The 14,912-nt window shown below is 40.2% G+C and overlaps 1 protein-coding gene across 15 annotated transcripts in view; it reads left to right on the forward strand.

The window, feature by feature from the left end:
• The window catches only part of MCF2L (MCF.2 cell line derived transforming sequence like), a 267,170-nt gene extending 256,325 nt beyond the window's left edge, over nt 1-10,845 (forward strand). For 9 of the 15 annotated variants that reach the window (XM_073350166.2, XM_073350176.2, XM_073350250.2 and 6 more), the window contains exons 26-33: nt 1,811-1,923; nt 2,409-2,501; nt 3,385-3,444; nt 3,799-3,873; nt 7,271-7,398; nt 8,104-8,216; nt 8,363-8,466; nt 8,587-10,845. In XM_073350166.2, coding sequence (XP_073206267.1) covers nt 1,811-1,923; nt 2,409-2,501; nt 3,385-3,444; nt 3,799-3,873; nt 7,271-7,398; nt 8,104-8,216; nt 8,363-8,466; nt 8,587-8,666 — 766 coding nt within the window. In that variant the 3' untranslated portion in view covers nt 8,667-10,845. The other 6 variants (XM_073350186.2, XM_073350205.2, XM_073350230.2 and 3 more) reach the window with 6 other exon arrangements.
• Nucleotides 10,846-14,912: the final 4,067 nt, after the last annotated feature.

Here is a 14,912-nt window from a genome sequence, read left to right on the forward strand (position 1 = left end):
TATAGCATTATTTATTATATATTATTGTAAAAATTTGTATATTAAACTCCAAGAAACAAAGAAAAAAGTGCTATTCATCTTTGATTTGGACACAGCAGTGAAATGACAACTAACATGTGGATTTTAAACAGCAGGCCACAACTTTTATTACACTGACACAGAGGGGGGGCACTACCCACCCATCACCCACGCTATCATTCACGAGGCATTTAATTGGTTTTAGTGCAGGGTTTACGGGCTCTACCATATAACCCATAACTCAGTCTTGGGATGCATCAGGAGAGGTATTCCCAGTATGGATAAGGAGGTTTTAGTACCGTTATACAAGGCACTGGTGAGACCTCATCTGGAATACTGTGTGCAGTTCTAGTCTCCCATGTTTAAGAAGGATGAATTCAAACTGGAACAGGTACAGAGAAGGGCTACTAGTATGATCCGAGGAATGGAAAACTTGTCTTATGAAAGGAGACTCAAGGAGCTTGGCTTGTTTAGCCTAACTAAAAGAAGGCTGAGGGGAGATATGATTCCTCTCTATAAATATATCAGAGGGATAAAGACTGGAGAGGGAGAGGAATTATTTAAGCTCAGTACCAACGTGGACACAAGAACAAATGGATATAAACTGGCCACCAGGAAGTTCAGACTTGAAATTAGATGAAGGTTTCTAACCATCAGAGGAGTGAAGTTTTGGAATAGCCTTCCAAGGGAAGCAGTGGGGGCAACAGATCTATCTGGCTTTAAGATTAAACTCGATAAGTTTATGGAGGAGATGGTATGATGGAATAACATGGTTTTGGTAGTTAAATATTCATGGTAAATACGCCCAATGGCCTGTGATGCGATATTAGATGGGGTGGGATCCGAGTTACACAGGAAAGAATTTTCTGTAGTATCTGGTGAATCTTGCCCATATGCTCAGGGTTTAGCTGATCGCCATATTTGGGGTCGGGAAGGAATTTTCCTCCAGGGCAGATTGGAAGAGGCCCTGGAGGTTTTTCGCCTTCCTCTGTAGCATGGGGCACGGGTCACTTGCTGGAGGATTCTCTGCTCCTTAAAATCTTTAAACCACAATTTGAGGACTTCAATAGCTCAGACATAAGTGAGAGGTTTTTCACAGGAGTGGTGGGTGAAATTCTGTGGCCTGCGTTGTGCAGGAGGTCAGACTAGATGATCATAATGGTCCCTTCTGACCAAAATATCTATGAATTAGTGACAGGCTCTCTTCAGCCTACTCCCCAGGACTCAGCTCGCTCTGAGTCCTACCCCTTTCCCCTCTGCAAGTGGAACAGAGGGGGCAGAAAGATGGGGACCTTGGCCCACAAGGAAAATGTGCCAGCTATACAGGGTTCTAGAGACAGCCCTCTCCTCCCCACTCTGGAATCTAACATTGAGATGGGAACCCCTTCTGGCTCCACAACTCCATTTGTGTTTCCTCCTTCATCACTTGCCTGTCTGCCCAGTGGAGTCAGCTAGCAAGCTGACTCCTCTCCATCATTCTTAGCAGACGGGATGTTCAGGGCTCTGCTAAGGCAGAGATCACCAGATTAGGGGCATGTGGGGGAGGAGTCCTGAATCCTTTCTCAGCCACAGCAGCAACCGTAACACACACGGCTGCAATTATTGGGTGACAGTCCCCATCCTAGCTTTCCAGGGAGCAGAAGCTGTGGTCCATGCACAGTCTTCAGCATGCATGTCTGCAGGAAGGAGTAAAAGCAGCCTTGTGGCCTGCAGAAGGGACAGATATCTGCCATCCCTGTTCAGACTTAGAACTACAGGAGGTTTATTGTCTTAATTTTCTTCTGATAAACAGTCCTTCAAGGAATCAGGGAAGAACGGTCAAACTAGAAGAGAGAAAAACTGATCCCACAAGTCCAGAAGGTTGTGTCACCTCAGTAGCACCAAAGTACCCTGAGAAAGGCAAAGGTGAGTCTCAGTTACAGTTAAATTATCCATGGACGTATAGTACCTTACCAAGGGGGAATGGAGAGTGTCCAATGTAAAGCGAGAGCTAGGAGTATGCTTTTGGGGGTTTTTTGTTGCAGGGCCAGCATTGTAGATAGACCCTGCAGATTTGATTTGTTTCCCAGATTTCTCTTTTACAGGACAAATGTCTTGATACTACCTCAAAACTCTCTTAAAACCCTGCCGAGAGTGTTCTGATGAAGAGCCCTTTATTCCTCTGTGATTTGGTTCCCATCACTGAGTTCAGCTGCTAGACCACTTTTAAATGTAAAGGTCTGCACAGAGGTGATAAACTGTTGCTTGGATTCTTTTGCAATGCATGAACTTCCTGTCTTTTATTTCTCCCTCAAAATGCTAGTTCCCTGGCATAGTGTTGGATGATTTTGCCTTGACCTTTTCATGTGTCTCTCCCCTTTCTTTCTTTCCATCTCTTTCTTCATTTGTAGATGATACAGTAATTAGTTCTACCTCAGAATGCTCTGCACTTTCAAAAAAGCGCTTTACACTTCAGGGCTTTACTAACCTGAAAAGTCAGAAAGGTAATTTTTTAACAAGCTAGATCCTGTTTTCCAAGCAAGGCTGTAGTTGGTCTATCGTGGGTGTGTTTCTGTGTGAATATATACACACAGATAGGGATATATTGCTTAGTTCCTCTCCTAAGTTTAAGTTGTTTTTTGCTATCATAGACCCTGGCCAAAGGGCCCTGAGGTAGAAAGTCCACTGTGGGAGGTAGACCGTACCAAGAGCCTATAATCTACATTGCACTTGGTGATGGGGTGTTTTAGGGCATGGTGCTAGCCAGGACGGTGGAGTGGTCAGAGTGACATGGGGGGAGTGCTGAATCCAGTTTATGTACACATCAGTTCCCTCCATGGAGTCCCCAGAAAGAGTTTAAGCTGCTCATCTCCAGTGGGAACACTGAAGGAGGGTAGCAGTGGAAACCTCCTTTGCCTACCCTCAGAGTGAATGAGCAGCACCATGCTCCACCTTCAGTGAATCTGATCTGGTTGTTATAACCAGTAGGGAACCAATGTTTTGTTAGAAGCGTTTTCTTCTTAACTTCTTATTAATCAAATTTGCTGTACTTAATGCAAGGCTGTGCAAAGGGTGTTGCTATTTTCAAGGATATAAGGAAATAAGAATTCAGTTCTTTTCAAAAGAGGTCTTCAGTTTTTGCTTCCTGCTGCCAAATAAATGCATTTGTAGAATTGTAAAGTCCTTCTTGCTTTGATTGACTCCCTTTAAATAGTCTGCATTGCACTAATATGACGACAAATAGTAGAACACATGATTTTCAAGCACCCTCTTAACATGTCTTTTTAAACCCTGATTACCTTTGAGTTCTTTCTGGAGACTGTATCAGCATAGTATGTCTAAAGCACATATAAGGTAAGCACTAATATTCCATGCTTGCCTTGACAGAAACTCCATCTCCTACTGCTAAAAACCAGACATTGCCAATGATCCTTCTGACAGGACCAGGTACTGATGTAGAATTAGTTTTGCCAAAATAAAATGATCATGTTCATATAATGTTTGCACCTAAAATGCAGATTAACTGTATTCTGTTGATTTACAGTTTTTAGAAAAAAAATCATATATTTGTATCCTTAATTGTAAAAATGTCTTGCCAATTTAGCACATAATGGATGTAAAAAATTAATTCCTTTTGTTATAATCAATCAATGGCAACTAAAATAAATTAGATTAATCAGGAACCATTTACTATATTCCAGTGTAAACTCAAAGGTACTTAGCATGCAATCTACCTATTCTGTTTTTTCCGGTTCTTCAATATCTCTCTTCTGTGTTTTTTGCCTATTCATCCTACTGCAGCTTCTCCTACCAGCCCTGACAAAAAAGCTAAACGACATGAAGTAAAGAGTGATCCAACTCCTTTTGGTTTAAGAGGTAGAGTGATGATATCACCTTTTGTACTCCACAATAAGCCATAGATGTCTAATGTAATATTAATATCAAATAAGTGTGGGTGTGCATACGACAGTGTGTGCACAACAGTATTGTCATGATACTGGTTCCACACCCTTCTTGTACTCTCAGGCAATATTTCCCCTACAGCCACACTCTTCTTCCAAACCCCACTTTCCAAGGTTTCTTCAACCTTTGTCTTTAACCATGCCGCCTGTGAAAGCCCAGCTGGTGTTGCAGGCTTTTGGGTGTGGCATTATCCAACAGCATTCACTTTGCCTATACTGTGGGGTGTTCAATGCACTCTGACTGTGTACGCCACCTCTATGCATGTGGAATCTGAAGGTCTGTGACATCTGAGCTCTGTAGGAAACCAGCCAAACCTGCTAGACTTCCCAGCTAATATGAAAGGTCTGGACTTCGAGGATATTACAAAGAAGAAAAGTTTTGCTCAGGAGTCTTTGCAAGGAAATGGGAACTCTAAGAGGGGGGTTCCCTGAGAAGATGCAGGGAGAGGTGCAGACAATCCTGTGGGAGTCTGTTGCAGAGTCAGAAGGGAAAATGGATGTCCAGTCCAGTACCTTATGCTCTGTAGAACTCTATCTGGGTTTGGAGAGAAAATGATTTTGTCCTGGTGGCTCAGATAATCCAAACCCAGTTCACGTGACAGCTTCTGCTTTTTGATGAAAAAGAAACGTTTAATTCATATATTTGGGTGTGAGTTAGATCCTACAGCCATGTTTTTAGAAAGCATGTACCTTAGAAAACACTCAGACAATGATACTGTTATATCATTGAGATTCTCTGTCCTATGAAGAAATTAAGTTTGTTCATTTCCATTTGTACCATTATAATACAAGCTGCATACCCTGAGCTCCCAACAAAGATTTCATATACAATCCTTGAATAGACTGTTGATTTGAGAAAGAAAATAACCAAGAAACTAAATTAAATTTAAAACGTCCTGCCATCCCCCCCTGTCGCGCACCTCTGTCCCCATTTTTTCCTTTCCACCACTTCGCCTTCCCTCTTCCCACCAAAGCCTTGGGAGGATAGATGGGCTGTGCCACTCAGTTGAAATGACTGGTGTAAAACTGGTGCAAGTTCAATAAAAATCAGGCCCTGTAACTGAATTATATCCTCCTCCTGATTTCCTTGCTAGCAATCTCTTTTCTCATAGGTTCTCTGCCTTTTTCTTTTGCTTCCTTTCTAAGGTTCCTCAGGTAGAAAGTTCTTCGGGGGGAAAAGGGCATTTTTTTTCTCGTTTGGTGTTTTGTCAGCATTGGGCTAGTGCTGCCTGAAAGTAATAGGAAATCACTCTTGGAAATTCTGTGAGCTTTTGTGTTTTTCCCCAACATGGATGCAGAATCACTTTCGACTGTTTCTTATTTTTTAAATTGAATGCTACCCTTCATGAATGGTAATGCTACAGTTATCTGAATTCCCGCAGTGTCTAGCACCCCAGCCAAGATTTGGGGCCCAGTAGCGCTGGGCACTGTATGAACACATGATGAGAAGTAGTCCATGCCCCGCAAAGAATTTAGCATCTAAAACAGACAGGATAGAGTGGGAGAAACAGGATGCAACATATGAGCAGTGATAATTGGCAAACACCAAGTTTAGTCCCCTGTTTTTTTGTGTGTATTTTTTTTTGTTCTGTTTTTATAAATGATAGCCTGGCAGAATTGAGGACCAGGGACAGACAGCAAAATTACTTTCCTCTATTATATTGTGGGTTCTTTTTTTATTTAAAAAGAATGAAAAGGGTTCTAGTTGCATCTCCACAAGCCCAGCAATAAAGGTAACTTTTAAGCTAAAAATGAAATTTGAGTGGAATGAAGCAGGAACTTATTACTCAGTTCTTTCACAGATGCAAGTTCAGTATTAGCATTGGACAGGGCCAAATGGGTCAGTACTTCTAATCTTCTACCAGCAGCCCAGCGCAGGCAAGGTAAAGTATCAGTTCTGGGCCACATGAACCTATGTTTTTGGTGTGCTGTGGATTAGAGATTGGTCTGGCTTTTACTCTGCTAGTACTAGAAGACGTTTTGTAACATGTATCGTCCAGTGGTGCAGGAAATAGAAACTGCCTCACAGATTCCATGGAAAGCAAAAATTCTGGGTTCCCCCCCCCCAAGTATAAGTGATTATTATCGTGCTTTTATATTTAGAGTTGGCTTGGGGAGTGTTCCTCCTGTCATTCTTTTCACTGGGTATTAATGATATAACTGTTTGTCCTGAACAGAAATTTATCATAAAAGACGAATTCTGAAACTTTCCTAATCTGTTTTATCATGATTTGCTTTTATGATTGAGAACCACATGCATATGTTTGTGGTTACTTTGGGTTTTTTTAAGGACCTGCTGACCTCAGTGAAAAGCAACCTTAGTTTGATTTTTATTTGGAACGGCGAGTTGTGCACCCTGGATGTGATTCAGCATTGTAAATAAGTGAAATGGGTTAGCCTGAATTACTCGTCATGGGAAAAATAGTAACACTTTACAATGTGATAAATACGTCTTTGTTCCTGGGGTGGTCACTGCAACAGTTTTAATCATGATGAATTCTCTTAGTATTACTGTGCAGTTTGTCACCCCAGTTTGGCTTTGAACAATAGCAACCTGACCTGATGACAGGTTTCAGAGTAGCAGCCACGTTAGTCTGTATCCACAAAAAGAAAAGGAGGACTTGTGGCACCTTAGAGACTAACCAATTTATTTGAGCATAAGCTTTCGTGAGCTACAGCTCAATTCATCGGATGTGATGCGAGCTGTAGCTCACGAAAGCTTATGCTCAAATAAATTTGTTAGTCTCTAAGGTGCCACAAGTACTCCTCATCAGATCAGCAAAAAGAAAAGGTGCTGAACTCAGTGACTTCAATGGGAATGGCAGGTGCTCAGCAATTTGGAAAATCAGACCACTATTGCCATCTTCTAATTATCCAGTTAAGCTTCTTTGATGATGTCACACCTACCCACCAGCCCTCAGCAACACATGAATTGGAAGTAATTTCTGTTTCTACTGCCTCCCAAGAAAAACAGCCATATACCTATTGTGTGTGTGTGTGTGTATGTAAAAAACAGAGGGACTTTTTCTTTTCTGCTTATTTTCTTTTTAAAAACATTAAGGCCCAAATTCACCACTGCCATAAAATAGCACAACTTCACAGGAATTGTGCCAGCTTATGCCAGCAATGAATTTGGCCCCAAGGGTATAAATATTTCCCCACCTAACATTTTCCTCCTATTTCTACTTGATATGTAAGTAACTATTACAGACTTTGGGTGCTATCCTGGTCTCATTGAAGTCAGTGGGAGTTTTTCTTGTTTCTGGGATATTTTCACAAAGTTGATAACTATAGGCTATTTGTTTCCCCAGGTTGGGCTAAAACATCTCATTCACTTGATGCCTCTGAAGAAAATGATGGTTGGTCTAGTGCTGAGGACCCACTTAATTCATCAGATGCAGAGGAAGAAGAAGGAGAAGGGGGAGGAGAGATGAAGCTGGTAACCAGAAATATTTTCCGACCAATTTAGTGAAATTTGTATCTCTAATTAATATAGTAAAAGTATCTAGTACATGGGAATTTTGCTGGAACTTGCAGCAAAATAAATAAATAAATAAATAACCCCAGGCTTGAAGTCCTTAATCAGGCAAAATTTCAATTTAAGGTTGCACTTGCATAAGTACCTTGTGAAAGTTTTTTGTCATTTGGACTCATAGCATCTGCAGTTGTTTATATTACATACCAAAGAACTGTGAAAAGTAACACAGGTGTCTATTGTTTACTGCCTTAATGAATAATAGTGAGTTAGAAAGCAATATTATCCAATGAAATCACATATATAAATCTCTGGTTCACTGACTGGTTCACCTAAGCTTTTTCTGGACTTTAAATTTAATCTCCTGTTTAGAACCTGAATGAGGGTTGAGGGCGTTTTTTTGGTTTTTTTTAATTCATTGACATAATGAGAGAGGTACAGATGTTTCTCAGGAAGCCATTCAGGCTGTTTATGAGAATACATATATTGACTTCACATTTTGGGTGAATAGCAAGGTTTATTGTCCCTCAAAGTAAATATTCACCTCGGCTTCACTGTGGTTTTAAAAAAAAACAAATTACCCCAGCAGTACAAAAGTCAATATCTGCTTAATATCTATTATTTTTACTGTACAGTTTAATTTGTTTGTTTTTCCTTCTGTGCATTTAGACTCCTGGTAAATACACTGTTGTGACTGATTATGACAAAGGAGGTTCTGAAGATCTTGCAGTGAAAAGTGGAGACCTTGTTCAGCTGATCCGTGAAGGGGAGGACAGACTTTGGTATGGAAAATTGCACGTAGCTGCTTGAAAATGCACACAAGTACCTCATCAATTTTGATGTCATATACTCTGAAGAATTTCTGTGTGTGTATAAAGAGCATATTTTAAAAAATGTAAACAGTTTGACAGTAAAATTCTTTTCTTAGGTATGTGAAGAATCTGAGCACCGGGAAAGAAGGTTTGGTGCCAGCCAACAATTTATTGATGCTCATTGGCAACTCAAAATCAGCTCAGTCTTTAAGCAGCTCTGGTAAGAGAGTAACTGTAAATGTGGCAATGGTCAGTTTAGCTAAACATTTATATAGTGAGCATTTTGAAAGAACAAATGACATAGCATGTTTCTTGTGATTTGTTTTCCCTCCTACTCCAGAATCAGGCACTGGGTGCAGTACTTTGAGTTCATCATCAAGTTACAATGAAAGTTGCAATGCTGGCAGCACCAGCTTCTGAGACATCAAGGGCTAATGCTAATGTTTCCCCAAGTCACCTGTGAACTTCCAGCATCTTGTGCAGACTTTTGAACGTTGGACTGAAATGGAGATCCAGCATGTGTGTGTTGCCTGTCTCATGTTTTAAATGGTGATTTACAGAGCCAACCCTAGGAAGAGGTCAGTGAAAAGTATGTGGAGTCTGAGATTATAAAGAAAAGTAAATTATCTGAAATGGGATCTTCTAGAAGCTTCTGATCTGAAGTCTGAATCTCAACATAAGTTTTCCCAGGGGTATTGCCATCAAATTTCTACAGACACACCATTTAATCACAACCAGAAGAAGAACAGGACGAGACAGGAATGTGTTCCTCTGTGGTAAATCCTATTGTAAAATAATGAAATAAAAAAAATGTATAATATAGAAATAAGGATAAGAAATCTGAGTTTACAGTTCACTCTTCCAAAAACCTTCCTGTAAGGATACTTCTGGGTTAATGCAGTATATGGAGTCTCTTTTACAATAACCGGGAATTAATTGTAGGTCCAGCCATTATCTTGTCTTGAATTTTTAGCACGGTGCTTTCTGCAGTAAAATGCATCTTCACAGGCTGTGGTGCAAAAGAAATGGACAATTCACTGACCACAATAGCATCAAAAGAAAAGACTCTTTTATCTTTTCCAGCATTTTTTACTGTGTGCCCAATGGCCATTTTTGAGGTATTTTGGCCTCTGAACCAAGTCCTTTACCAAGAATCACTGTGTTTACATAACACTGGCAATTTAATAGCATCTTTGATACAAAATTATTTTTCATTACTAAGGTACACATTGAAACACAAAATGTTTGTATTACTTAAGTGATTTCTTAATGATTTGTAATACAATGTGGTTATCTTCAGCTCTAACAGTTAGAAGATGGTTACAGGCAAATGAAACTATGCCAGCTACACTATATAGCTCAAGAGCTTTCCTAATGCTGAAGATTTATTGTGAGGATTAGAAACCTGAACCTTTTAGCTAAGGATGTATGTTTGTAGATTTACTCAAAAGGATGGAAAAATCTAAACAATTGTATATTTTTTCTATAAAATAGGAGGGTGAGGGCAATTACTTTATTTTAAAAAGATCTGGACTACGTTGCGGACAAATATTTTAAATCCTTTTTTTAAAGGGAGGGAAATCATAAACATACAGTTTTTCAGGGTATAATGTAAATGCTGTAAATTATCACCTCCTCAGATATTCTTTGCAGTTCAGCCTTACCAATGCAAACAGTGCATCAATTTTGATTTTTTTTTTTTTTTTTTTTTGCTTATACTGGAATATCATTTTTTCCTGGTCTGTGTACTGTATTACTTAAAATAATCTGGAGTGTTGAGGGCTTAATTTTCAGAAGCACTGAGCGCAGTGAGCTGCTATTGCAGTCAATGGGAGCTGCTGGTGCTCCGCACCTAGAAGTCTAACTGAATATAAGAAATCTTGATTTTACTCTCTATCATGCGAACAGCTAAAAGAGAAATGCCTCAAAAGAATTATCTTACTTTTCTAGTTTCCAGAAGTGATTTCTGTCCCAGTTACAATCAAAATACAGCTGGCTGTGGCCAGTGCATAAATGTATATATAAATATGTATGTGTCTGTGTGTGTGTGTGTGTATATATATATATATAATATCAGTGTAAAAGATGTATTTATAGTCTTCATGCTGCTGAAAATGTGTCACTTTACAATTCATAAATACTTCGGTTTCTTGCAATAGTGCAGTATGAAGGCTGGTCAGGGTTTTTACTTTATGCATCCTTTCCAAAAAAGGATTCATCTGTTCCTTCTTAAATATCCTATACTAAACTGTGCTGGCCAGGACCGTTTAGCCTGATATGTGATAATGAAATAGCAATGTGCAGAGATATTGGTTTGCCTTCTTATTTGTAAGTTATTTTGTAAATGATCTGTAACATAATTTACTTAAATATATTGCTCTCAAACAGTCCTATAATGAGACTGTGTTCTTTCAGCTGTCTCATTGCAGCATCCTTTCCATTATTTTTGTGATCTTCTATACACCATTGCACTTTAATACAGCACATTTCAGTTTCCTTTTCTACAGCTGTTGTAAATTATACGTACAAAATCAGAGGTCTTTATTGGATGTATGAAAGTTTGATGAATAAATTTCAGCATTTCTTGCTAGATGTCCTCAATATGGAGGTGCTGTTTGCTTTATTGTCTCAAGGTGCTCAGACACTATTGTGCTGTGCGTCATATAAGAGCATAAATACCTCAGTAGGACCCAACAGGGCTGTAATGGCTGGCTCCAAAAGCCAAGTTAACACCTTCTTGAGTAGCCCTCACAATTCCACAGAATGAGGCTTTTGAAAGATCACCTTTGTTTGTCCAAACCTTTTGCTCCCTTCTTTTAATCCACCTTTCAGAATTCCATTCCTACTTCTCCCCTGGTTTGCTCTTCCAACTGTCCGTCGCTTCCACAGGGCTGGGGAGATGGGACCAGCCTGATGATTGGATAATAAATTTAAGATGCTGCCAGATTGGCTTGACAGCAGCCAGATTTCTTGGCTGCTTGTTGCAAATGTTTGGTTTGGTTTAATTTTGGGGAGTGGAAGGGGTGTCTTTCACAGATCTGTTTGAGTTCCCCCTGCTGGACACTCACCAGACTGGTATGACTGGCAGGGGGGACAGTGAAGCCCAGTTGCCTAGTTCCTGGAAGCAGTGTCATCTTCCCCTAGCTTCCCCCGCATCCAGTGCGTACTCCCCAGGATCCCACCAAAGGTGTGAGCTTTCGGGTTTACAGTTTACCTCTTCAGGGATACACAGTAGTGAAAACCTACAGACAGACTTTGCACAGTCTCTATTACTCTTTACTTAGTAGCATGAGAAATACACAGAGCTATACAAAATAACAAATATACCTCAGTGCATTTCCCTGGCTCAGATTCTTCACCACTCTGCAGAGTTCTTTGAACTTGGGCAGAGTCCTCTTCTTCACATAGACAGAGCCAGATTCCCTCTCCTGCACATGGCTTCTCTTCATAATCTTGCCACCCCTCTGTCTCCTGTAGCTAGCTCTTTCTGATCTTGGCTCATCCTGTGGTTAATCCAGACCGCCCCGTTGCTATGAAAGCCTGCTTATCTCTTGTCCGAATGCTTCCTGTGTCTCCAAAAGTCTTTTCCCTTTCTTCTTCCCATGGGTCCTTTTTAAAGCCCTGCTTTGTCATCTTTGTACTGTTTGGGAATTTTCCACTCTGTCCACTTCCCCTCCCTGCAGACTAGTTGCAAAAACTAGCTTCAGCCAATCTCCTTAGCACACCCATTGTTCGGTCAGCACACAGTTGTTAATGATTCTACATTGTCCCTGTTCTGGGAGGTACTGTACTGCAACCCATGTCAGCAAATGTTTAATTCCACATCCACACAGAGACATTCCCAGATACAATAAATTCATAACAACCAGAATTCATAAGTTGTACATAGACAAATTCCCGAAATCGTCATGGAGGGTCACCATTGAGAAGTGTATCTTGAGGAAGGTGGAGGTCCCATGCCGCCACCTCCTTATACCTGTCATGATAGCTGCCTGATAGGTAGGAGAGATTGGGTGCTAAACTCTAATTTACAGCATCTGAAGAGGAGTATACTTTAGTGCTCTAAGAGTTAATGATATCTTCAGGGCACCCCACTGTGTCTAGGTATTGGAAGGCAGGATGTGATTTTACACTAAAATGAGGTATTCTGGGCTAGACCTGTGGCCAACCGCTGCCATGTGACAAAGCCAGGTTTAATTTCATGCCCTCTTTCTCCCGCATCCACACTGGATGTGCTGCCAAGGCAACACTTCGATCCATTGGATCAAAGAGCGTATCTTGTGTACTCAATAGTGGCCTCTGTGTAACCAATTAGAGAGCCCCAGTAATGGGCTCCAAGAGAGTCCAATGCTCCTGAGCTACAGAATGGCAGCCACAACATGGATTCTACGGCATTAAAGAAACATGTTCCTAGGCCAGTTTTAGTCCAGTGGAATGTGGAAAAAATCATGTTTTTATACAGAACTTTAAATAATGACAGAGACAACTATTTAACTCATTTCCCACTGTAAACACCGTCATTTCTTTTCATGTTTCCTGTATTCTAGATAACTGGCTCAAAGTAGAAGCATTCTCCTCTAGTGGGTACAAAGCTGGGATCCCAGGGAAGACTTCAGGATGAGTTTATTGTACTGTGTAGAACTATATTCACTGAATTAAACTAACCTTTCAGATAATCAATCTCCAATTCTTCAAAGACTACACTGGCTTTCAACCTTCTTCTAGGTGCTATCTAAGGGGTTTATTTTGAAGTATGGTGTAAAGTCCTATCTGATATGCATCAGGGCTACCTGAGAACACTACCTCCCTCCATAAATGTAGACACAAAAATTAAGATTAGATTTGTGTAGATGAGGCCAAGTGCTTTCAGATCTGGAATTTGCTTCTCCCATTCACTGTAACAAAGCGGAGTTTGTTGACCTTCAAGACTTTGGTGTCAGTCCCATCTAGAGACTGTACTACCTAAATGCAATCAATGGGTGCACTAGAAATACCTAAGATGTTGAAATAGCTCCATTTGTTCAGGCTTTCATCTGTGGGAGACAGGTGGGGTGGAAGGTTGGATACAGCTCAAACTAAGGTGGGAATCCATTTATGTTGACTATAGTCAATATGTTTATTATTTAGCATGTGATGATTGTGTCAATATTGTGCATAGAGAAAAAGGCCTTTTCTGTCAGGATAAGGAGACCAAGATGCTCTCTTGGGGATCCATAAACAAGGAATAGAAAGGCCATGTTATGGCTTCCAATGGAGAAGCAATTTTCAGAGCTGTTATAGTAGAGTGCTTGGTAAGTGATCTCTGCCCTTCACAAACAGCTTGAAAGGATAAGGGACAGCTGCTGCATGAGACTAACCTAAGGTCTTTTGCCAGAGATATTAACTTCGCTCTATTTGTTTTGTTCTAGGGAACTTTCAGAAACCTGCTTTTAATTCAATTTTTATCTAATTATTTTTAGAATTTATCACTGACCAGTCAATTTCAGAAAAAAAGTTAGGACCTTTCAGACCTTTTAAAAGCATCTTATTGCAATATTATGTGTAAAATTACATTCAGTTAGAAACAGGGCCCGAGATATGCTGTTCACTTTATTCGGCAGCGTTGTGTTTGACTTTTTTTAAATGGCATCAAAATCTCTCAATCATTTCTCACATGACTTTGATTGGCAGTAGTTGGAAATCTGGTCAAATTGTTCTCTCAAGATTTCCACCATCCTAAGAATTTGGCCTGATCCAAGCCAGAAGCAAATGCATACATATGCCTAGAAGTTTAGGGTCTTTTCCAGAAAAAAAACTAACAAGGTGGATTCAGAACAGAGCTTTGAATATGTAAAATTGAAACTCAAGGATTGGCCAAAATTTTTATTAATGTGTAGATCACATCTGAGATGGGCTCAAACCAAATCCCAGATTTGAACACCCCCTCTCCCCCTCAGGCCCCCAATTTTGGAGTGTTCATAGTCCAGATCTGTATTTTTCAGCTTGAGCCCACTTCTTATACAAATACTAGACCAGTTAAGTACTAACAGTACAAGGGCGGGGGGTAAAAGGGAGAGAACCAGTACATGTAAGAAATTCTGGTACCTCTCACTAATACCCCTTTCATCAGGAGAGTCCTAACGTTATCTGTAAAATGTCTCTGAAAGGGCTGCCATTGAGTTAATTTAGCAACAAAAGCATTACAGTGAGAGAAGCTCAAGGATTAACAGGACATGACAGCTGCAAGGGGAAGTAGATTGTGTTTTAAAACAGTTTAACAGCAAATGTTTTTTGGCAACAAAAAGCTTTATTAAGATCAAGTTTTGTGGAGTTGTGACATTATCCAGGACTATGATGTATCTCAGAAGGCAGCAGTGCTCTGGTGATACAGCTCAACCCACTGTTTGTATATGTTTGAATATGTCTGCCCTAAAATCTCTAAACATACAGTGTCTATTTGCAAAATTAATGTAACATATATTGGCTCTCTGCTCTATATGGTTGTCATAAATATAAAGGGAAGGCTAACCACATTTAAATCCCTTCTGGCCGAAGGAAAAACCCTTTCACCTGTAAAGGGTTAAGAAGCTAAGATAACCTCGCTGGCACCTGACCAAAATGACCAATGAGGAGAAAAGATACTTTCAAAGCTGGAGGGATGGTGGGGAACAAAGGGTCTTCTCTGTG

Source organism: Lepidochelys kempii, chromosome 1, assembly GCF_965140285.1.
Source record: "Lepidochelys kempii isolate rLepKem1 chromosome 1, rLepKem1.hap1, whole genome shotgun sequence".
Taxonomy (NCBI): Eukaryota; Metazoa; Chordata; order Testudines; family Cheloniidae; genus Lepidochelys; species Lepidochelys kempii.